Below are 24041 nucleotides of genomic sequence, written 5' to 3'. Positions count from 1 at the left end.
GAGCTTACAGTACAAGGCATTTGGATGGATAACTTTTGGTTGGACTTTTAATTCACACAGTTACGTACTCAAGTATGTATTATCACCTCCTTCTCATTGTTTTATATCTGTCTTTATAAAGCAGTTTAAAAGCCACTTGAGGAATGGATATTAGTTTGAGTATCTGCTATTAGTAACACTGTATTAAAGATAGCCTGGGGTGAGAGATGCAAAATTTATTCATACAGCATGGGGAAAGTTTCTGATTTTAATTAATTAGTCTTTAGCACTTACTAGCAGACACTCCTTTGAAGAATTTACCACATGTGTTGAGAAGTGGCTTTCATTATGTTGGTAATGGGGACAAGGATATCTTAAAATTACTATTCCTGGGATGTATTCTAAATCAGCAAATAAGCTGCTGAAATGTAGTTATTCAGGAAGTGACAAACTCCAAGTCTGAGAGTCTGAGGAACACCAACTGAATTTCTCCTTGTAAGGCACAAGGTCATGAAACCATCTGGGGCTGCAGTACAGTACAAAAGCAAATCCCTTGTCAGTATGGCCAGGAAATACACAAACTGCTTGTAAAGAGAGAAGCTGCAACAACAGCAGTTGGGAAACTTCTCTTTTATACAGGATGATGTAGCAAAAGTTTTAACTATATCAGGGGAAGAAAAAACAAAACCTTGAAAGATGCAACTGCACTGAGGAGATTGCTTATAATAATAATTTGTTCATGAAGCACTTCTGTTTTCTGCTTAGTGCATAGATCTTGTTCTCAGATTTTCAGTCAGCATTGTTTCTCATTTCAGAGGAGTGTAGAATTTTGACTCAAGATCACTTTTGTAGTTGGGTCTAATTTCATAAAAATCATTATCCATCAATGTGCTGAGCATCCTTTTTAATAGGAAGGGAGATTATTAAGTACTTCAACCAGCCATTGTGAATAAAAATGACAAAAGTGTTAAGTATTAGCTTTTTCTTTCTTAAAGCATTACATTACAAGCATTTAAGAGCCAGCTCTTGACCCACTCTACCACAAAAAGATTTACCACCAAAAGAAGTTGAGTTACAACAATCAGATTTTAGTTTAAGAATGTTTTTCAGCAGCCACAGATCAGGTTTTAATAATACCTTTCATCTGCTTCAAACCATAATTTTAAAGGGCATGCTAGGGAGTAGTTTAAAAGCTTTTTAAACCTGCTTTGACCTGAGGTCAATTTTTTTTTTTTTTTAGCCGGTTTTCTTTCAACCTGAAAATCTGCTGTGGCAAACAATCTTCCCTGTTTATGATTCTTGTGATCAGAGCTATTAAAGAAAAGCCAAAACCCTTAAAGCATAAAACACATGGATCATATTTCATCAACATTTTCCCATAAAATAGTAAATGTGGGCTTGGAACACATTAGGTATCAATTTTTCACCTTGATTAATAGAATAATATGTAAACTAAGAAATGCATAGGTCTGGGTAGCTGCCAAGAATTGTTTTTCAAATCTTACTGCCTAAGAAAAGTGGCCATTTTTGGAGTCAGTGCTCAAACACATCCAGGTAGGATACAGTCTCAGCAGCAAATCTCAGGGACAAATACCTGTTAAAGCACCCTCCTAACTCTTTGTGCAGAATGTGCACTTGAAATGGAATTGTAAAGGTCTTCTACGTCTTGCTGATCCTGCAAAGATGATATTTCTGTGCAGCTTCTGCCACCTCCCCTGCAGTGCTGGCAGATGTGAGCTGTACCCTGGGCACCCCAGGGCCCTGCACGAGTTCAGAGATTTTATGGCAGCAAACAGAACGCCAGGGACTTGGAAATATCAGCGTTTTGACTGTGCTGAAGGAAGCTCAGCAACAGAGCACTAACTGAAGTCTGGTAAAGTCACTACTACTGAACAGAGGGGTTTAGGATTTTGATTAAAAAAAGGTGAAACAAAAGAACAAACCCTTAACATGATGTCTGTGCTCAGTTACTTTGATCATAATGAATTTCCCTTAGCCTACCTTAGAAGTCTTCAGAATTTTTATTCTGTTCTTGTAATGATTGATCTCAACCTGGAGAGATACAAAATATAAAGAAGTCAATGCAGAAAGGGAATATTTTCATGATACTACTAGAAAACAAATATTTTGACTCATACAAGATTAAAGACTTCACAGGAGAGACCATTATGAGCATTCAGCTTATCCACTAGAGTAAAACTGGCCACAGATCCCAAACAGAAGGATGAACCTGAATAGACAGCGGCACCCTGGAGTGGAGAACTGGCAGCACTTACTACAGCATAGCAGAGGTGAAGCTCTGGTAACATACACATGGACACTTTCTCCTCTTTAATTTAAAGCATCTCTAATCAGCATTGGCTCTTGTGCATAACAGTTTAGACTGTTTTGGCTGGACTGTGAACTTCAACTAAAATTGAAGAAAATCAGTAGATGAGTACTACTCCAATGGAATAAATACAGTTGATTTGGGACAGTTACATCTTTTGACCCAAGCCAATCAATGGTTTCACCATGTTCAGAAATAACTTGGAAGATCACAGCTTTTCAGTAAGTTACCCAGTTGAACAACAAAGTAAAAGCACTCTTTTACAGGACATTTCTTTTAAAGAATTGTCCTCATGGATTCTGTTTTCTGTGGAATTTCAGTTTCTGTCCATATAATGGGTTACTTTCTACAATCAGTTTGTTTCTAAGGTGTCTTTAGTTCCCTATTTGCAACTAAATGGATGTGGGACTCTGATTTGCCTTGCTCTTTAGGGATGTAAGCTGAAGAGTTGTGATGCCTGTATGCCTTCAGCTACAGAAATATTAATTAGTGCCATTGTCATTTGAATGGTGTTTATTTTCTAGCCACTCAACCATTGGTTAAAGACAGAATAGTTAAAGAGAAGTTTTCAAGTCACATTTTTTACTGCAAGTTGGTAGGCAGGCCACAATGCCTGTTTTTTTGATAAGCACAATCTTTAGGTAGGTATTCTTTTCACTGTAAAATTCCACCCCCTTGCACCTTCCTCATCTTGGATATTTCTAGCTCACTCAATAAGAACAAAGTTTAGTAAAACATAACTTACCCAAAAATACCTGTTATTCTTTGAAATATCATGTCTCTGTGAGTGTCATAGTGCACCTGTCTTTAGAACCATCCTACTCTAAACTCTTTGTCAGAAAACAAACAAATAAAGGCCATTCTCAGGAGAGAAATTTGAAATATGCTCCCTCTTCCCGCCCATCCTCTCTTACATGCTGTGGGCTGTGTTGGTCAGGAGGTTGCTGATTTCACTCACCTGAAGAGAATGTGTGTCGTGAGGAGTGTTGGGCAGTCAGTGCATCGCAGAGAGCCACAGTTCTTACAGCTGCTCTTTTTTAAATGATAAAAATTTCACATTTTCAATAGCACCTTTATGGGTTTCTTAAAGCCTGAAAGGTACTTGGAAGGATGCTCTGGAGTTCCATTCATGCTGGTCATTTTTACACACAAAGAAACTCCTTCTTGTTGTATTGTTTGCTAATGCAGCTGTTGCTGGCATGCCTTTGAAATTCCTGTGATACAGGGAATGTTTTTTGGGAATTGGCATTTCCTTGTTAGCCTTTTACATGTGATTCATTCAGTGATGGTTTTTATCTTCAGTTGTGTATTTCCCAGGATACAGCATAAAGTCTGTATACTAAGATCATACAGATTGTCACAGTTAAATCTGCCCAGGCCTCAGTATCTGTCAGTATTTACAAATAAACACTCTCAGTTCCCACAGAGATACTCTGCTTTAGTCCTTCCTCGTGAGTTATTTCATTAGTTTACATGATGTGTTTAAATTAGCTTTAGGCACTTAGCACCACTGAGTCATCTCCTGTACTCTTCCCAAGAGTCAGATTTTGCAGAGAGGTGTGAAAGCCTTGTCCCAAAGTAGCACCATAACGTATTGTTCCAGGTTCCCATGAAGGAGTGTAAGTCAGCAAAGAGTGGCAGGTCTAACTAAACCACCAATTTCAGGGCTATTCCTTCACTACTTCTGAAGTGATGCACTGTTCCTTGTATCATCCCAGATACATCTTTGGACAGGTCACAACTCAGGAATTCTTACCAGAGTAGAAATATGTGTGTTACAAAAACTCTGCCTTCTCCAGAGCACACGGATTTGTCTACCCCATGTAACCACTGTAGTGATCTGTCTTGATGCAACCTTAAGTCCTTTTAAGCAGAAGAAGTTTACAAGTAACTTTGGTGTTTCTCTATTCCACCTGACAGTGCTGATTGACAAAGACCAGTCCCCCAAATGGAAGCCAGCTGCTCTAGAAGAAGTCAGCGATGAATTTGTGGACAACTGTTTTAAACCACTGGGAAACGATGATCTCAGGCTGTAAAGATCAGACCTTGTGACATCTTATCTATCTGCTTAGTTCTGTGATATAAAAATTAATAGCAGTGTGATCAGTTTTGACAAGACTTTTTAGCTAGCCTGACATTCACAAAGCTTTTTTCTGTTGGTTTTTTTTTTTTTTTTTTTTTTTTTTTTGCATTCAGGAACATTCTCTATAATGAGAAAATAATTGTATTTCTGGTTAATAATGGGAAAAATCACTTCAAGGCAAATTGTTATTTTTACTGCTTTACACAGTGATTAACATTTAATTTTTTGCATCAGCTCTTAGTTTAGGAGGAGCCCTTGGGGAAAGAGCACAGTGAAGGGGTGACCTAATAAGCAAAAAGTCAAGAGGCCTTTTGTGTTCTTGGCTCTGTCACTGATTGGTAAATTGGGATTGTGCCTCAGATTCTTCTGTATACAATGAAAATAAAATATGGTTAAACCTTTAATGTAGTCAGAGCTACAAAGGAAAATGCAACACAGAATTCATGGTGTTAAATATCCTTTTAAATAAAAGCTCAGACTGATACATTATTAGTCTAAGAAATTGTTCTGTTGATTTAACGTTTGGTCATTTTTCAGCCTTGCTGTGTGATGTAAACATTGTTTCAAATGTGATAATGTTGCCAGAGCCTAGAGCACATTTCTCTTTGCTTGTATAGCTCATTTTTTTAAATGGCATTAAGTCTGATTCAACTGCATAATCAGTTTTTCACGATTTCACAAAATTGCTGGTTTTTCTTGGTCTTACAGTAGTGAAGAAACAAATGCCTCAAAGCTTGCTGTGAACACCAAGCAGCACATTTCCTGTGCATTCAAGGTGGCTGGGTTCTGATAATACATGAGGTTATATGACATAACCAGAACCCCTTGATACAAGTATTTGTGAGTGGGAAATTATTTTTTCTATTGTGTATGCAACACACAGCTACCAATCTTTCTTCAACATTACGCCTTCTTTTTTATGCTTCATCAGTTCACGTTATCAGTGCTTCTCCCTACTTATTTCTACACTTACAGGCAGGTCACAAGTACAAATTTTGGCTTCTCTGAAGACTAAAGAAAGAAAACTTCTGTTCAAATGCCATAGTCAGTAGCCAGCACTGGGGAGTCAAAAAGTCAGAGCTGGAGCAGAACCATTATGGAGTTTTCGACAGTGGGCAGTTTTTATTACCAACAGCAATGCTCTACAATGGTTAAACCATTGTTTAATGGCTCCTTCCTTTCCAGGAGCTGTTGCCTGGAAACACAGTCCAGGAAATTCAGGCATCAAGGTGAACTACCAGAGTGACTTTCAAAAAATCAGAGGTGAGCAAATGGAGAACTGAATCAAGAAAAAATGGCACTTGCTTTGTCACTGGAGTCTTGTAAAATAAATTTGTTAAAATTTCAGCTGCAAGTTTATGTTACCATGGACATACTTGTTATTGGGACTGCCCTTGAGTTTAGCTCCAAAAGTAATTGAGATTTCATTAATACCTTTAGGGTAATTCTGAAAATATCACTTGACTTTCTACCTCAAGCTGGTTCCGTAAGAAGTGCAAAGCTCCCCCTGTATTTTTAAAAACCTTTGTATGTTTTACATTCATAAACAATTGCTATTTTTAAAAGATTTGTTAACTCCATTGTTTTTGTATAAATGGAGCAGTCTTCAGCCAACTATATTTAATGAAAAACACAGTAATTCCCAGGGAGTAGGGATCATGTCTCCTCTGATTGTAAATGACTTACACAATTTCAGGAAGAATATACTTCTGAATTAATAAACTTTGATTTGCATGTTCAGTTGCTTCCAAAATTTATGTGAACAGGAATTATCCCAAGCTCAAGGTAATGAGATCTTGTCCAATCTGTGCAATCTTGTGTTTTTTTCAAATAAAAGGCATAAAAGCAGATGGTAAGTTGAATTTTATTTGGTCCACAAGAAAATATTTTCCACAAAAAATATTGTAAAAATATATTGTAGTGTGTTTTATTTGGGAATACTGATGTGCCTTACTCCAGAAACGTCAACTTTACAAAGTTGTGCTGCAGTTAATGTATTTTGAACCATTATTAGAATATCAAGTCAGTCATATCATATCCACTCAAATTAATCTTGTTTCCTGGAGAATATATAAAGCAAATGTATTTTTAACTCCTAAATAGAAGTAAACAGTTTTGCAGAGTATGCCAGTCCCAAACTTGAGTGCCTTTATTACACATAATCAAGTCAAAGAATCAATGGTAACTTAGCTGGAAACCCACTGTCAGTGGCTCTATGACACTGTAGCACAGCTTAGCATAATCTGAATTTATAAAGGTAAAGAAGTCTTTATTTTTACAATGTATTAGTATTATGCCTATTAAACGTACAGCAGAGCTCTGGAAAGAGATCTCCCTCAATCTCTCACCAGACTGTAGTACTGAACACATTTATTTTCTGTTAAGGGTAAGTGCATTATTTATAAGGACAGCATCCTGTAAAAGATGATTTTCCTGGTGAGAAGCCCTCTCCCTGTTGTTTGCAAGCTTGTTTGCTTTCCATTTGCTGCGTGCCTTCCCTGATGTGCCAATGTCATGGAAAGCATCGTAAAGCAGCTGGAATTGCACTTGGGGCCATTCTGAAGCTGCTGTAAACTTCAGGCACCAGTGAGGGCCGAGGTTGGTGGCTGCAGGTGAGGAACTGGTTGGGCCACCAAGCAGCAGCTGCTGAGTCACCCTATGGGCAGCTGTGGGGGCAGGCAGGGCAGCCACCCCTCGCTGCAGCTCCTCCACATGGGAGTGGTCCTTGGGGCATGTTCAGCGTGCCTGGGTAACTTCCTCCTCTGGGGAAATGCCGAGTGCTGCTCAGAACGGACGCTGTGATGGAACCTTAGGCTGCTTTAGAACTCTGCCTGCTGTTGGAGCGTGCAGTGGCAGCCTGCCAACGGGGAAGCTGCTTTCAAAAGTGCATCTGGTATTCCTGAAGATGCTAAGGCTACATCCAGAGGAAGGGTTTCAGACATGGCAACAGGAAGCACTGCAACACCCGCTCCCCGTGGCAACTGCCAGGGTGTCTGTACAGAGCCAGGGCAGATCCACCTAAAGGTGCTCTGGAAGTGAGTGCAGTTTTCTACCTGCTCTTCACCTGCCTGGCCAACAATGGCTACAGAGCTTTGGCTTTTTATTTAGTTACTGTGATTAGCAGTGTTAACATTCTCAAGTCCAGACTCATCTTAGAAAGGTTTGCCCTTTCTTTTCTTTTTTGTAATAAAGCTTTATTTTAGCTAGAATAAGAATAGGAAATAGGAAAAGGAATCTTTTTTAATACTCTGGTTAAGCAATATCCAATTGATATGTACTGACTTGATCAGTGTTTTGGCTTTGCTTTCTAACTCACACTAATATGGAGGTTTTTTATAGCAAACAGAGTATGATCTCATGTTTTATATGCTGTAGAACTTGAAGGAATGTTGCTGTTAGCAGGAGAATTTAAGTGAACCATAAAACCTTAGTCCCACTTTGCAAATGGCTTTGAAGATGACTACGTAACTTCAAAGAGGACGACGTTACAGCATAAGCTGATTGTGTTCCCTATTCCAGCAAAAGCCTGAGAACAGCCTTAATAGCAGGTCACTGGGAATCCAGTCTGCTCACTGGGATTTAATGGCAGCCTTGTGCTGTGTCACAGAGAAGCATTTTTCACCCTTTATTCCTGATAAACTTCCCCATATAGGTGAATTTCAAATACCTAAGTTTGTGTCACAACATTTGCAAAACAGCTCAATTCATAGACTGTCTTATGTCGGGGAATAAGCTAAAACCAGCAATTGACATGGTCCTCTTTCTGCTTGGTTCCCATTGCTTGAAAAATCATGTTTTGAATCATTTACTAGAACTACATGTACCTTTTAAAAATAGTAACAGTTTCGAGCCAGTATGGAAAGCATTTCTCTATAAAATGAAAGCAATATGGAAAGCATTTTGATCTCAAAAAAGGAACTATGTCTTTTAAACTGGGCATCACAGAAAAATGAACAAACAGGTGGTAAAAGCCAGGCTGTTAGAAGGCCTTCACTTTGTACAAAACGTCAGCAACGTTGCACCTTTAGGATGAATAGGGGAAACTCATCCGAGTCCTGATCTGTCAAACGCCAGCTGTGAGTGCAGTGGGTCAGGCTGCGAGTCCTGGGCAAGCAGGGAGCAGTGTGTGGATGCAATGGGGGAGGAATGCAGCCCTTGAGCTTTGGGCCTAAGGCTTAGTTCCTAACTCTGCCTTCAGAGCACTGCTCAGGGCTCCCGTAGCTCCTACTGGCATTGCCACAAACAGGTTTTCCAACTGGGAAGCAGCAGCCTCCAGAAGCTGAAGGAAGATGTCCTGTCCCAAGGGTGGTACTTCAGAGAGGAATTTCAGTGTAATGCAGCCACAGTTCCCATGAAACAAATTGTCCTAAAGCACTGCCACACCTTTGAAGGTTCATTTCACCAGTTACCCATTTGCACATCTCTGGGTTACAGTAAAACAAAACCAAATCCTCCCAAACCAGCACCCTAACACAAAAAAAACCCCCAAACAAAACCAAAAAGCCAAGCAGCTTTGGTCTGAACACAGCGACCAGATGTCATTAACCTATCTTACTGCAGGGTTTTAGAGACAAGCTTTCATGCATTTACAGAAGCATCTGTTAATGATAACGCACTGCTTATCAACAGTGGCATGTTTCTCTCTGGTTCACTTCAATGGAAGGTGAATAGCATCATCATCCATATGGATCCCTGAATACCACTTGGGTTACAAAGTGCTTCTCATCACCTTCATTATTTTGTGGTATTACAGATTTAGTTAGGGCACAGAATCCAAAGTAAAATTTATCATAGCAGTAACCTTTGCTACATGCAGACCTTGATTTCACTTTAGCAAAACGCAGACAAATTCACCAAGCACAGAGAGTTCATCTCACCTATAGACAAACCACTGATCTTTTAGGCAGAACATAGAAATAATCCACGTTTTGTCCTCTGTAGCAGTGCTTGTAGAGGTGCAGGGCAGCCACAGTCTTCCTATCCTCTTTTTAACACTAATTTCTGGTCACATCCAACACATACAAAGACAGAGTATACTCAACATACGGCTGACAACAAATGACACTTGATGAAATAGGTTCGACTGCGATCCAATTAGTTTGTCAGCAGTCTGCGTTAAAAGGCAAATTTTCTCCCTGCAAACACCTCCCCACAGTGATGCTCAGAGGACAGCTGGGGGTGCTTTGTCTGCACTGGTGCCACGGAGAGCGCTCGCAGCGGGCCAGGCTCCGGGAGGGCTCAGGGCACGTCGCTCTCGATGAAGGGGATGTCGCTGTACTTGCTCTCGGTCACCGCCCACTGCTTGACCGCCTGCTCCAGGATCTCACGCGACAGCCGCTGCGCGTAGTCCAGCACGATGGCGCTCGAGGGGCCCTTCTCCTCCGCCTTCACCGCCAGCAGCGACGACTTCTCCCCAGTGCACCCTTCGCTGCCTCCCCCGATCCTTTCATCCTGGACAGCATTGGACCCTTGGAAGGCAGCCTTGGATTTGATGCATCCCATGGTACATCGGAAAATGCAGCTGCAAAATTCAGTTCAACAGCATGTTTTGATAACCTGGAAGCAGTTCCCTCGTTCGATGCAGGGTTGCTGCTTCTTGCCAGTGGCTCCAGTTATTTTCAAAGTACAGAACATCTCCTTTTGTGCTTCTTCTGAAGAAATCTGTCAAAATAGTGTTTCATATAAAGGCAATAAATAGTTTACCATTCTCAGTGAGCTCAAAGGAAACCTAAATTCACTACAGGCGCTTGTAGAAGCGGCTTAAATAAATCTCTGCCCAGTGTGCGTAAAATGTTTTTATCGGTAACATCCATCTACTACAAGTAGGCAAAGTTTGACCTGAATTTGCGCTGCCTTTGAATGCAATTCCCAGTACAGGATGTAAGCCATCTAGGAATGGAAAGGTCTTAGGGAAAAAATAAAGTCTGTTTCTTCCAAGCTGACAATGCATTGCTCTTCTCCTGAAACTGCAAACAAATACTGTTTAGCTCCAGGGACTGCTGCTGCTGCTGGAAATAAACACCAAAACCACCCCACAGAAGCACCACACAACCACCATAACCAGAGTTCTGTGTCATGGCTGTCACACGCCCTCTGGGCATGATGACACTAATTCCCAGTGTCATTCTGCTGTTGCTCAAGGAGGCTTGAGCAGGGCAGCCACCAGAAGGTATTCACAAGGAACAAGAGCTGTTTTTGTTTTTTCCCTGGAGAGGGTAGGGAAAGCAGCAGCAGCCTGCTGTGATCAAGGCAGTTCCAACAGAGCCAGAGCACCATTCTCACTAGAGCAGAACAACTCTACATCTAGAGAAGGGAGACTGACAAATGAAACACCTGATAGGGTCCCTTTCAACTCCTCAAGATCCAGAACTGGTTGACTCCAAATTCTGGTATATGGATTTTTGTTTACTGGCCTACAAAGCTGTTTCTGGGGCTACTTTCTCTCCGCAGGCAAAGCAGAATCTCACGATATGCCTGACTTTGCTTGGCATGCACTTACCCACTTATCAGAGTTAACAGACTGCCAGCCAAAATAAAGACTGCGCAGCACAGAAACCAACTGTTCCCTACAGCTTCACCCAATGACGTTGTGCTAAGGTCAGCCAAAGTTAAAGATTTTTTGTAAATAGCCTTTGAAAATATAATCATGGCAAAGATGTTAAGCCTTATTTATTTTCTTTATACACAGGAGGAAATAAGGGCTCCAATCCAGTAACCTGATCACAAGCAAATATTTGCAGAGGAAATCAATCCCATTTGCAGGCAAATAGTGCTTCACAGGTAGGATGGGACTTCCGGGTCTAGCAGCTGACTCAGGAGAACCAGATTCCTGGGACAAGCTCCTCTCCTCTTCTTTGCTGGTTGATAAAAACCATTGCTACCTGTTTGTAGGGCTGAAGTGCAGCAGAGAAGGGGTGGCTGGTGCTCCTGGCAGGAAGTCAGCCCTAAAGGGCTTCAGAAACCCCAAAGTTCATACAAATGTTTTCACACCTTTAGCTTTGTACCAGGACATTCCAGCATTGTAGAGAAACATTTGTAAGCCACTTCAGTGAAGTTCAGCGAGTCTCTTTTGTGCACACTGACCTGCTGCAGCACGTGCCCAGTGCTTTGGGGCAGGCACTGTAGTTCACAGGCCTGTAACACAAACCCTGCTGCCAAGGGCTGACCTCCACTTGCAGTTTTACCCTACACAGGGGAGAGCCAAGCTATCAGGTTTTTATTCCTATAACTTGTCATGAAATGAGTAAAGACTGGATGAATAACTTGTCATTAGATGAGGAAACAGCAGGATTCCCTTCACTGCACAAGAAACTACATTTATTCCCTATGGAGGTTCATACCTACATCTATCCATCACATACACTGACCAAACTGAACGTGCCTACAGACCAGAGGCCAAGGAGACGCCTGAAAGCAATTCAGACAGCTGAATAATTCAAAGCTTTAATAGTAATATCTTGTGCATGTCTAATTTCAATATTTACCATTAATAAAACATTAATACTAATCACTTTGCCTTGCTCTTCTGGACAAATATGTAGTTCCAAGTATATGGTAAAGAATTACTAACAGCAGGTACCACCCACCACTGCTGATACCTGAAAGCTGCAGTCTTGATCCAGCCAAGGTAATGCACAGCTTCAGTGTATTTTTATCAGAGTTTATCCCTGACACTTTCCTTAAAATAGACAATTTGGATTTTTTTATCCAAGTTTGGAGCTCTAGTTTTTAATTTGGGGTTTTGTAGTTTTTTTTTTTTTTTTTTTTGAGCTTTATAATGGAGGCCTGATAAATAGAAGCCAGCTTTAGTTAGTATTTCATCAGTGCTTTAATGTTTCCCTTGTGCAACTGGAGATTTCTGTTAGGGGACACCAGCAGATGAGTTAGTGTCTAATGGAAAGGACAGAATGTGAGTAGAGAGAGGATAAACATCACCTAAAGCAGGTAGGGAGAAATTCCCTAAGGTCAGCATCTTCCTCTGCAGAACCTACCACCTCTGCCTCTTCATTTGGGCCAAGTCAAACATTTGTGGGACTCTCCTGCACAGAGCACAAGGTGGGCTCCAGAGCTTGCAGACAGCAAGGCACACAATACAACTCAACTGTTCCCAATCAGTTGAGCTTCAAAGTTACCAATCTTAGTTTAAATTCTTGCCTGTTGCTCATTTCAGTCTTTACAGAGCTCAGTACTTTCCAAGCCACTGCAGTGAGTGTTACAGTTTGCTCGGTCTACTGGAGTTAATAATTGTTGGCACAGAAATGATTGCAAATGAAGCTGCCCTCAACCTTCTGGCTGCTTCCTTGTTTTCCTGACAGCCCTTTCCTGCACACACATGGTGAAGTGCTGTTTAAATCCTCTGTGCCTAACTCATCTCCAGAGTCTTAAGTTCTGACAGGGATTTTAACATCTCTACCCTTCCTTGCAACGCTCGTTCCCCGAGAGAAAAAAACCCCAACAAATTAAACCAGCTCATTTCACTCCCAGCACAATGTTTCATCCAGTAACTGCACAAGGCGAAGTTGTGTGATAGGAGCCTGTTTCTCTCAGTGCCCAAGCTCTGCTCTGTGGCCAGTTGTGCCTCAGACACCACTGCATAGATGGTTTGGGGCTCAGGCCAAGAGCTCTGCAGCACAGTTGCTCACATGACAAAGCTGCTGGGCTTAGCTGGAGCCAGAGGTCAGTGAGCTCAGCTTGCTCTGCTTGCTCTCAACGAGGAGCTAAAGCAGCACCATCACAAACCAGAACTCCTCTTTTTAGAGACAGATTTTACAGTAGGTGAAATGCTGATTTATTCATCTGAAAAATACAGGCTCCTAGTTGTGCTCAATTTTACTGGATGTACAGTCAAAATGTTTTTAAAGGCTTCATTTCACTTCAACATGACAAACACAGTATTACTTTCAGGAAAGTCCTAAAAACAATCATTTCCATATTGGAATTGGAAGTTCACAAGGATAAGTTCAGGTGTTGTTTCACCTATTACATTATTTACTGTGGTAATACAAAGAGAGAGAAAATATTGAGGGGGTGGTAGCTGAACTCACCTGGCATGTGAAGGCTAAGAAGTCTCTTTGCCAGCCTGGCAAAGTGTTTCCTGCCAAGGTAAGTTCATTTCTAACTACTGAAGGAAACAAAACAATGGTGAAAGGATGCCTGCAATTCACTATTAGACAATATAAAATACAGGAAAAAAAGCATTAATCATGTAACTGCCATTTTTAAAAACAAATAGGAATTTTTAAAGACTTAATCAATAAAAATAATTGCAAAAAGGTAAATGTGAAATATCAAAAAATATGGGTTCTACTGGCCTCTGCAATACACCATCATATGATGAAAACAGGCAGAAGAGCAAGTGTTTTGCTGTTATGCAACATCTGTAGCCATCATAAGCAAGTAAGTTCCTGCTGCCATTTAAATGTTTTCCATCCATAAGAACATCAGAAAAAAATCTTGAAGTTCAATATTATGCTATGAGAAACTGCTTTCTGCAACACTTTCTGTTACAGCAGCCACCAGATTAAAAATAAGTCATAGTTTTCAAAATAGCTTCAAAATGTGCAGCTCTGCCCAGCTGAAGGCAGCAAGTAATTCCTGCTGTGACAGAGCCAAACTTTTAGGCTCAAATATGACTCCTCCAGTAAGGAGGTTTTCAGTTTTCCCCTGGGTATCCACAGAAGAAGCTCAGAGTGCCACTTACCAGAACCACGTCTGCTTCTAACAGGTTGTCCCTGTGTCCCCAGGAGAGCACAGACAGCTTCACGTCTGGGACTCTGCAAAGGGAACCCAGGAACAGAGCTCAGCACTCGCCAGGATGTCAGAGGTGCACGTTATTACCAAGGTGATGCATCTGTACTGCTGGCCTTGCACAAGTCTGCCTGCCTTTTCTGCCACACAGAACTTGACTTTGACAAAGGTAAAAGGATGATACAGCACTTAATAAATTAGACTGAATGACAGGCTGCAACAATTTATATACAGCACCTAATCCCGGGCGCAGGGTGGGGCCACTGCTTGGGCAAGGATGCCCATCTGCAGGATGCCAACCTCCTCCCACAGCAAGTCCAGGTAAGGAGGATTTCAGCAAGGATATGGGAAGGGTAATGTGCCCCATCTGTTGCCTAACCTCAAAAGTTCTCTCCCGTTTTCCCTTCTCCCTCTCAGAGCTTCTGCTAAGACCTGGACCTCAATCATCCAAGGACACCGGGCAAACAGTCAGACAATCCCAGTGCTGCCATTATCATGGAAACAACTCTGGAACAAAGGTATTGAAAGCTGGAATTTGGGCAGGTGACCCAGCTGACCTAGCAGCAGAGGTAACAAAACAGCACTTGGGCATCCACACCTCTGAACTGCAGCCAATCACACAAAATACTCACACCCTCCATTCATAACGGAGAGGAAACCCAGAACGTCCTCTGTCTCTCCCTAACAAGGTGGGCTGTAATTCAGGAGCACACGTGGCATTAGCCTTTGGATACTCTGCAGCTCCGAGCAGAGCAGCGGCACATAAATGGCAGAGGGATGAATCATTCACTCAGTGCTCAGCACCCCCTCCATCGCTGCAGGACTCAGAGCTCGAGCAGAGCAGCCCCAGGCAGGGGTTCCCAGAGCAGCCCACCAGGCTTTCAATTCTGCCTCTCCTTAACATCCAGCTTCCTGCAAATCCTACAGAGGAGATGCACTGTGCAACATTTATTATAACAATTCTTCCTAATCATAGGAAAATGAAGTTTTAAATGAAGTTACTTTAGGACAAGCACAATATCAAAGATTCTTCTGCCTCAGGCAATCACTGATACCCAAATATCCCAAAACAACTCAGGACATGAAAAGCAAAAATGGAGATCTCATTCCTCTCAGGGCCATCCCCTCCCTCTCCTGTCGCTTAGTGCCAACAAGAGATAAGAGCTACAGATTGGAAAGGGCTGGATGCAGCAACTGCAAGCAACTGCTGTGCAGGATTAGCGTGGAAGTGAAAGTCTCCTGGTTATCTGTCTCGAGGTACGTGCTGGAATTTCAAAGGCTTGGGTTTTTCCCCTCCATGGCCAGAATTGATAAAGCTTTTCCAGGCTTCTAAGCCAGTTTGTAACTGAATGGGGAAACGACACATTTGCTTTTCCAAATCAGGCAGACCTCTAGTCTACTTTCAAAGGTTTTTCAATAAGAGCACAGCTGATCACAGAATCATAAAATTGGTTTGGTTGGAAAAGGCCTCTCAGATCAAATCCTACCATTATCCCAGCACTGCCATGTCCATAGCTAAAACCTGTGCCTAAGGGCCACATCTACATAGCTTTTAAATACCTCCAGGGATGGTGACTCTACCACTTCCCCGGGCTGCCTGTTCCAATGCCTGACCACCCTTTCAGTGAAGAGTCTTTGCTAATAGCCAACCTAAACCTCTCCTGGCACAACTTGAGGTCAATTCCTCTGGATCTATTACTTGTTACCTGAGAGAAGACACTGAGCCCAACCTGCCTACAACCTCCTTTCTCAGAACACTGAGTTACTTAATGGAGGCAATTTCCATGACAAATTTCATCTCAAGCACTTTCAGCAATGCAGTTAAGGAACATGAAAATCTTCAAATTAGAGGGAAAAAACAAGAGAGAATAAAATGTTTCTTCTTACTTCACTTTATGATTTACATGCAAGTGGGGTGTTTTTACGGTTAAATAGTACAGCTGTGTTGATGTTTTTATGCTGACAAACTCTGTAAATTTAAAATGAGTACTGACTTGAAAAAAATAAAAAAGGCAAAAGCCCCCACAAAATCAAGTAACAGACTCCCCCCTCCTCAAGGCACACAACCACAGAAGCCAGGAACAAAAACAAGTGCTTTCTGCACTGTTCTAGCAATCTTACCCAAGCTCTGGGAAGCAGCAAGCAAAGATGAAGTACCAAAAGAAACCTTTGGGTGAAAATAGCAGTAGTTCAGAGAACAGCAATACCAGTAGGTACAGCCCTCAGCAGCCACAGTGTTATTCCTCATCCAGGAAAAAGAAGTCTTGTTAGAAGCAAAGAACACTGTGTGCTTGGTAGCTGTCTAATTTCATGAAAGTAAAACTGTACCCAGTCGGCCTGTCCTGAAATCCTCCCTCCTCCCTCCAGTGCAGCAGTTTATTCACCAGAACTGCACACACAGAGCTCAGGGAGCAGCCTGAAGGACACCAGAGAACAGGATGCTAAAAACTTCTTGCAGGTTCTGCTCATATTTTACCTTAGCTGCTTGTCTAAACAGCTGTACAGACTGCTGTTAGTCCAAATTTGGACAGAATATACTTACAAAAAATACTTACAATGTATTGATGGGTTTTTTCCCAATGTCTCAGAATATAAGCAAGCAGATGTGCACCAGTACAGACTCTGCCAGACCATGGCCGAGAGGGAACATTAACTTAACTACTCCCATAGGGACAGGAGAAGGATGCCTACCATTGATGGAAGCCTGTTTTCCTGGTGAGTGACAGTGAACCAATGGATTTCCTTAGCAATGAAGGCCTTGGAGTAAGGCTGTAGAAGAAAGGGCATGAAGAAGATGCAGAGCTTCTCAAAAACTCCATCTGCAAGAAGTTTAGCCAAGTCTTAAGGAACCCAACTACAGAAACTATAAAGGAATGCCTTTGGAAGTGGAGGCTAATAGTGATAGAGGAGATCCAAAATTCTCCAAGACACCTAATACAAAATAATGCTCAAAACTGGTGAGTGAACAGAAACAAAATATCAGAAATGGATATAATGTTTTTGACATAGATGTACAGCTGTTTTCTTGCCCTGCATAACACAGAAGGATGCAGGTTCAACACATTAGTCAGCACAGCCCACAATTCTTGTAATTATCAGCCCCTCCCATCTGTACTAGCTGCAAATCCATGGTCTGAAGACCAATCCCACAGCAGGGGAAAACACAAGGTCTCAGAGACACTGGCCAAGTCCCACACCGAGGTTAGACTGCTCTAAGGCATAGCACCAGGTCCAGACAAAGCAGCCTCTTGGTTTATTACAATGCTCTAACACTGGAACAAACTAGAGCAGAAACATGAATTTTGCTACATATACCACAAAATATCCATCCCAACAACTCAGCTGTGGAGCCACAGCCTTCCTATTAACAGTCCTCTTCAGGAACACAGTGAAACATTAAGCTGCTTACTCTCATGCTAAGGCTCAGGAACTAGCCTTGTTTGTAAAGGTGCATTACTGTCCCCCACAGGTGCTAGGCAGAGACAGAGCTGTAGACAATGAAAAGGGATGCACAAATCTTTACGAGCAAGAAAAGCCCCTCCTGCAGCTATTGCTGGCTGCTGCCCAGCCTGGGGATCCTGCCAGCAGGAACTGAGGAGCAGCAGCAGCTAAAACAGTGATCGGTGTCTCAGGCTGACAGGGTTGGGTTTTATTGTAGTGGCTGTCACAAGACTCAACTACGAACATATGGAGCTGCAGAGCATAAGGTATGAATGAGGGACACTGCCTGCTTTGTGATGCCCTCAGGAAGCCAAAGGTTCCACTGGAGTAACACAAATGAAAGTCAGAAGGAAGGAGACCATCAAGATCCGCCTAAGATCAACCACAGAAAAGCAAAATAAAAGCAGCACACACCCCCATTCTGTTCTTTAATCTCCAGAAGCCCAATTATAAGAAGGGAATAGTATATATTATAAGAATGGGAATTAGGAATACACCAGAAAAGCCATTTTTTCCACATCTCACATAAGAAGGTACAGGAAAACACAGCCCCACATTTTAAAATCACAACTATGTTACTACTGATTAGCACAAATTGAGGAGTAAGAGGACAAAGTGAGGAGTTAGCAACCAGATGCTCCAACTGTACAAAAACTGCCCAGAGTCTCAGCAAAGAACTATGTCAGCCTTAAAAATCACTCTGTCTCACGGCTCTCCCCCGGTATTTGTTTCCTTGAATTCCATCACTCCTAACGTGCCAGCTCCTACTTCCAGCAGTTGCCGCCTTCGCGCCTGAGAAGCGGGAAGGCCGGCAGCCAGGCGAGGCAGCGGTGCCCGCACAGCCTGGCACTGCTGCCAGCTGTCTCTCCCCCAGGACCCTGCCCACAGAAACACCTTGTACCCAGAGACACGAGCGTCATGAGGCTCTGCCCAACCCCTTGGGCAACTTGTACAAACCAAGGTGGTTTTAAAGCAAAAATGTTCTCAGCAGAATGCGATGTTCAGAAGCAAACTAATTTGTATGTGCTTGAAGGTTAAAAATGCCACTTTGTTAAGGCTACAGGATAAATCCCTGCATTTTTCCTTTTTTTTCCAATTACTATATTTAGAAATCTAATTTGGACTGCTACTTACTGAACTATGAGAAAGCATAAAATATTTCTAAATGTTTAACAATTTTTGCCATGACAGGTCTTGCATTATTAAATCTGTATTTTATAACATGCCAGATGAAGGTAACCTGCTCTGTATAAGGGTTTGTGTGGAAGCCTGGAAAAGGTACTCATGGCAAAGCAGGGGCTGACAGACCCTCGCACGACCTCGGCCAGCAAATACAGTAGTCTCACGTCTTCCCCACAGCAGGAACACCGCTTGGAGAGAACCAGCCACGCCGTTTACCTTCCCACTCAGCATCACTCTCATTACTGTCCACAGCATCACCTTTCCTCAGGGTGCCCAGCGGGAGCGGCACCTCCGCTTTGCTCAGTTTGGAGGAGTCCGTGGCCGGCAACCTCGCTGCGAGATGATGGGAGGAGGAGTAAAGCAGCCCCGCCGCCTGTCCTGAAAAACCCCACCTCAAAGCACGGCTCTCCCTCCTCTCCTGCACAACACGAGCCTAAGGCGGCTGAAGGCCAGTGCTGCCCACGGCCAGCTCGCCCCGCGGGTGCGGCCGCGCATCCCCCCTCCCGGCCCGGGCGCGGCTCGGGGCGGTGGAGCGGGCACATACCGGCGCGGCGGGGCGGTGTCCGTGCGAGCAGCATGCTGGAAGCGTGGCCCCGCCGCGCACGGTCCCCGGCCGCCGGGCTGCCCCTTCCTCCGGCGGTGCCCGCGGGATCCGGCCCTCGTCCCACCGACGCCGCCGCCTCCTCCGGGCTCCTGAACGGCAAAGACGCAAACCCACCGTCAAAGTCCATGCTGGGAGCACCTCCCGGCCCCCCGCCCGGCCCCGCGGCGCTCGCACAGGTAGCGCCGGGAGGGCCCCCGCGCCCGCCGCCGCTCACGCCGCTCCCGCCGCTCCGCCGGGCGCTGCCCGCCCTCCCCGGGGCGGCGGCGGCGGGGCCGGGCGGGGCCGGGGGGCGGGAGCGCCGCCGAGCCCGGGAGCAGCGCCGCGGCCCCGACCTGTCCCCCCGCCGGCACCTGTGCCCGCCCCGCAGCCCCTGCGCGGCCCCGGCCACGGCGCTCCTGCCCCGCCCGCGGGCAGCGCGGCCGCCGCGCCTCAGCGCCCGCACCGGCCCTGACATTTAAAATAAGGGAAAAAGGGGGGAAAAACACCCAGGCGGAAAGCCGCCTCTCATTGGCTTCTCCTCCTTTAAATCCTCCTCCTCCTCTACTCAGCCCTAGTGAGGCACATCTGGAGTGCTGTGTCCAGGTCTGGGCTCCTCAGTACAAAAACGCGAGGAGCTACTGGAGAGGGTCCAGCGGAGGCCACAAAGATGATGAGGGATCTCTCTTACAAGGAGAGGCTGCGGGAGCTGGGCCTGTTTAGTCTGGAGAAGAGACGGCTGAGAGGGGATCTCATCATTACATATAAATATCTCAAAGGCGGGTGCCAAGAGGACGGTGCCAGACTCTTCTCAGTGGCGCCCAGCAACAGGATGGGGAGCAATGGCCACAGACTAAAACACAACAAGTTCCACCTCAACACGAGGAAGAACTTTACACTGAGGGTGGCAGAGCACTGAAACAGTTGCCCAGTGAGGTCATGGGGTCTCCAGTGACATTCCAAACCCACCCGGGTGCATTCCTGTGTCCCCTGCTCCAGGTGACCCTGCCTTGGCAGGAGGGGTAGACTGGATGATCTCCAGAGGCTCCTTCCAACAACCCTAACAATTCTGTGATTCTGTGAAATGTAGAAAAGCATGCTCAAAGAATGGCGTTGGAATACAAAAGCTTAGGGCCATTGCCATTTCGTGTTCCACTCAGCCCTGTGACAGCACTGAGGTGCCAAAACACGTTGAGCATGCAAGGACTGGTGAGTGTTAAAGCAAAGAAAACAGTGGGAAAGACTGGGGAAGAGGCCTGGGTGATGCATCTCTGATTTTATTCTGTCAGGCAGCATCAAATCATGTACAACCCCAGAGAAGTATTAATTATACCAAAGCTTTTTAGGAAACGCCCCCATTCCAAAAGAAAGCTTCCAGAATGAAGGAGATGAGCGACCTAAAATAACATTTTCAACTTTCAAAAATAAAAGCGATGCTAAAACTGAAAACTATTTCATAAGAGAGGCTGCAAACAGACACCCTGAGTAAAGCATTCCTGTTTTGGGGGAGTTCTTGACACCCAAACTACTGCACACTACACACGAGCATGCCTGGGCATCACCTCTGGGAGGCTGTCACAGAGCTCACACCTGGCTGGGGCTGGCAAACAGCACCCCAGGACTTGCAGAAGTCTCCTGGCCCTGAGAGTGACAGGCATGGGGACATGAGGCTCATGCTGGGCCCTGGCTTGTCCTGTGGCAACAGGCTAAAAGCTGGGGTGCTGCAGGGCTGGGCACTGCACTCGTGCCCCTCACTGGAGTTAGCACTCGCTTTCAGTGCCTGTGCTGAGCTGGGGCTAAGTCTTCCCATCTATTTAGGCAACAGTTTTATAGAATCAGAGAATCATTTAGATTGGAAAGGACCTCCAAGATCAAGTCCAACTGATAATCCAGCACTGCCATGTCCACAGCTAACATATGTCCCTTAGTGACACAGCTACAAAGCCTTTAAACACCTCCAGGGATGATGACTCCACCACTGCCCTGGGCAGATTGTTACAATGCTTAGCCACCCCTTTGATGAAGGAACTTTTTCTAATATCCAACCTAAACCTCTCCTGGCACAACCTGAGGCCATTTCCTCTGGATCTATTGCTGTTATGTGGGAAAAGAGGCCAATCCATCTCACTACACCCTCCTTTCAGGTAGTTCTAGGGTGCAATAAGGTCTCCCCTGAGCCTACTTTTCGACAGACTAAACACCCCCAGCTCCCTCAGCCCCTCCTCATATGACTGACTCTCCAGTCCCTTCACCAGCTCTGTTGCTTGTTCCTGGACACGTTGCAGCACCTCAGTGATTATTGCCAAGCAGGTTTCCAATTGTCAAACCTAATTCTAATTGTCAGGTAGGTTTCTAACACATTTCCAGTCAGTCATGGGCCTGCCAAGGAATCTCTTGCAGCATTTTCAAAGCCGAAGGCAACACTACACTGGTAACATCAGTCAAAAGAAACACCACTGTAACTGTAGCTGCTGGTCACATATCATCCATTGCACTACTGTGATCATGTCCTGGAGGGACTGTGCAGGGATGGGAGAGCCAGGGGATGGACAGGTGCAGAAAAACAGGAACAACATCCCTCTGGTCTCCAGCAGCTGGGAACTCTCCCTAGCCTAGAAAGCTGGGAGACTGGGAGCAGGCAGCCACCCCTGTATACCTCCACCAACAAAATCCAGCAGCTCCTTGTACGAAAGGGTTGCTGCTACAGCTGTTGTGACCACCCAACAACAGCACATAATATTACACTCATTACTTGCAAACAGTCCACCTGTGAATTAAAAACCCCATATATTTTACTAATTACTGCCTTTGGAGCCCAGAGAAAGCATTGTGCTGACAAGTGCTGTGCACAGGGTTTGTACACACTCCATTTACTGTGTCATTTCATCCAGCTCTAATGGGAACTATGCTCCCTTAGAGACCAAAGGGAGAGTTTCTGGGGCTGTGTTGCAACAGGAGACCTAAGCTCGACCCTCAGCAGCAGTTCCCAGGGCAGGCAACCTCAGGTGCACATCAGCTCCAGGTCCTCACATGTGATTTTTAATCTGACAAGATCCCCAGCCAGGATTAAGCCCCTTGGGCACTAAACACGTGCTGCAAGTGTTTGCAGGGGCAGGTCTGAGGAACTCAACCCAAAGCTTGTTAAAGCTGGTGACACTGTGCCCTCTGATTTCAAGTAGCTTTGACTTGGGACCTGCTGACCTGGGTAGATTGTGTGCAGATGTTTCATTACTGTTTTAGGTCACCTGTAGGTGGCTGGAGGAGAAAATCAAATAAACTCTTAGCCCTGAGAATTAAAACAAGATGAAGTATTGGAAAGGCATGGTTACCTTGCATTAACACACTGGTATTATTACAACAGTGATTTTTAAACTATCTCCTGTTTTTTAACAAGAATTTAGTAACTAAATTATAAATATCTTTGTATAGTTTACGGCTACTGTGCTCTTTTATTATTCTAGCCCAGTTTCTAATGCAAGGCTCTACTTTTAACTTCAGCTTTTAATGAATGCAGCTCCCACTGAGCAACTTGGAGCCGTGGGGCAGACATTCCACAGGCTGCCTTCCTCTGCATGGCACAGGCTGCAAGCACAGCTGGTGCCTGACTGGATCACTTCATTGCATCCCAATTGATAATACCCTGGTCCTGGTGCACTGCTCATCTCCTGTGTCACGACCCAAAACAAGCTTTGCCTTGAGCAGCAGCACCTCAGTGTGATGTGGCAGGGACAGGAAGCTAAGGAGAGGGAGAGACATGGGATGAGAATCTCGAGCTTGTATTTATTTCTGGGTGCCAAAACAGATTTAATATTTTATTAGCTGTGGAGTTTGTAAGACAGCTGATTATGTTGGGCTGAGGCAAAGCAGTCAGTGCTTTTAAATGCAGAGCATCCATTTGAAATGACTACCACAGGCACAGGCCAGGCAGTCGATGAAATATTTAGATAGTAAAGCATTTCAGTGTGCAAGGCTGGGGCCAGACCTGGGTGCTGTGATGTTAAAAACCACAATACCCAAATCTGAGGTGCCTCAGCCCCAAAATGGAGGCCTCAGAGGTGCAGCAGTTGCCCATGGAGTAGGGCTATGGGACTTCAAGTTCCCCTACCCCCTGCCAGGGTGCAGGAACCCTTGCTGGGCATGAACTGGTTTGGGAGAATGCAGGCATCAAAGCCTTTCCTGAGACTCAACTTGCCAGAAAATGCTGCCTCTTGCACCCCTCTCCTGAATTTCAGTGGCTGAAAGCATTTTCCTGTAGGGGTAAGGAAGGCACTCTCCCTTCAGAAGTTGTTTTAAAGCAAGTTTGACTTTTTGTGGTCACAAGATCTGATATATATTTTATTAGATATTTTTATTAGTTACTTGCTTATTGGAGTTTGCTAGATCTTCCTATAATATGGTCGAAACCCTCTAAATTCTTTGCATGCCCTGCTCTGTGTGCACATCTTCACCCCAGAGTGATGTGGATGCAGCATCAATACATCTGCAACGGAGGAAACTGCTGCAAACTGAACCACAGAAGTCAAGGAATGGTGTCAGCATTGGTACTGCTGGAGTGGTACCCAGACTGGATGATAGCTATGCTGAAGCTTCAGAGGAACTTGGGTAAGAAACTACTAAACTACTTCTTTTGGGTTAAAATTTGTCACTTAACAACCTCTGCACCAGATGGCAAAGTTGTAATGAGTTTGTCCAAGGGTAAC

The 24041-nt window shown here is 44.3% G+C and overlaps 2 protein-coding genes across 18 annotated transcripts in view; one reads left to right on the top strand and one right to left on the bottom strand.

Moving 5' to 3' along the window:
• The window catches only part of HIBCH (3-hydroxyisobutyryl-CoA hydrolase), a 41654-nt gene extending 35415 nt beyond the window's left edge, over window positions 1–6239 (top strand). For 2 of the 3 annotated variants that reach the window (XM_069021973.1, XM_069021975.1), the window contains exon 14: window positions 4229–6239. In XM_069021973.1, the coding sequence (XP_068878074.1) occupies window positions 4229–4344 (116 nt within the window). In that variant the 3' untranslated portion in view covers window positions 4345–6239. Of the gene's footprint in view, window positions 73–4228 lie in introns of all 3 variants that reach the window. The other variant, XM_069021974.1, reaches the window with a different exon arrangement.
• A 54-nt stretch (window positions 6240–6293) lies between these two features.
• The window catches only part of C7H2orf88 (chromosome 7 C2orf88 homolog), a 46540-nt gene continuing 28792 nt past the window's right edge, over window positions 6294–24041 (bottom strand). For 3 of the 15 annotated variants that reach the window (XM_069021979.1, XM_069021978.1, XM_069021984.1), the window contains 4 exons: window positions 19306–19454; window positions 14092–14164; window positions 13436–13512; window positions 6294–10052 (listed from right to left, as the gene is read on the bottom strand). In XM_069021979.1, the coding sequence (XP_068878080.1) occupies window positions 9630–9893 (264 nt within the window). In that variant the 5' untranslated portion in view covers window positions 9894–10052; window positions 13436–13512; window positions 14092–14164; window positions 19306–19454 and the 3' untranslated portion in view covers window positions 6294–9629. The other 12 variants (XM_069021985.1, XR_011152224.1, XM_069021981.1 and 9 more) reach the window with 12 other exon arrangements.

This window comes from Aphelocoma coerulescens, chromosome 7 (assembly GCF_041296385.1).
Source record: "Aphelocoma coerulescens isolate FSJ_1873_10779 chromosome 7, UR_Acoe_1.0, whole genome shotgun sequence".
Classification (NCBI taxonomy): Eukaryota; Metazoa; Chordata; class Aves; order Passeriformes; family Corvidae; genus Aphelocoma; species Aphelocoma coerulescens.
This window is presented reverse-complemented; position numbering and strand designations above follow the sequence as displayed.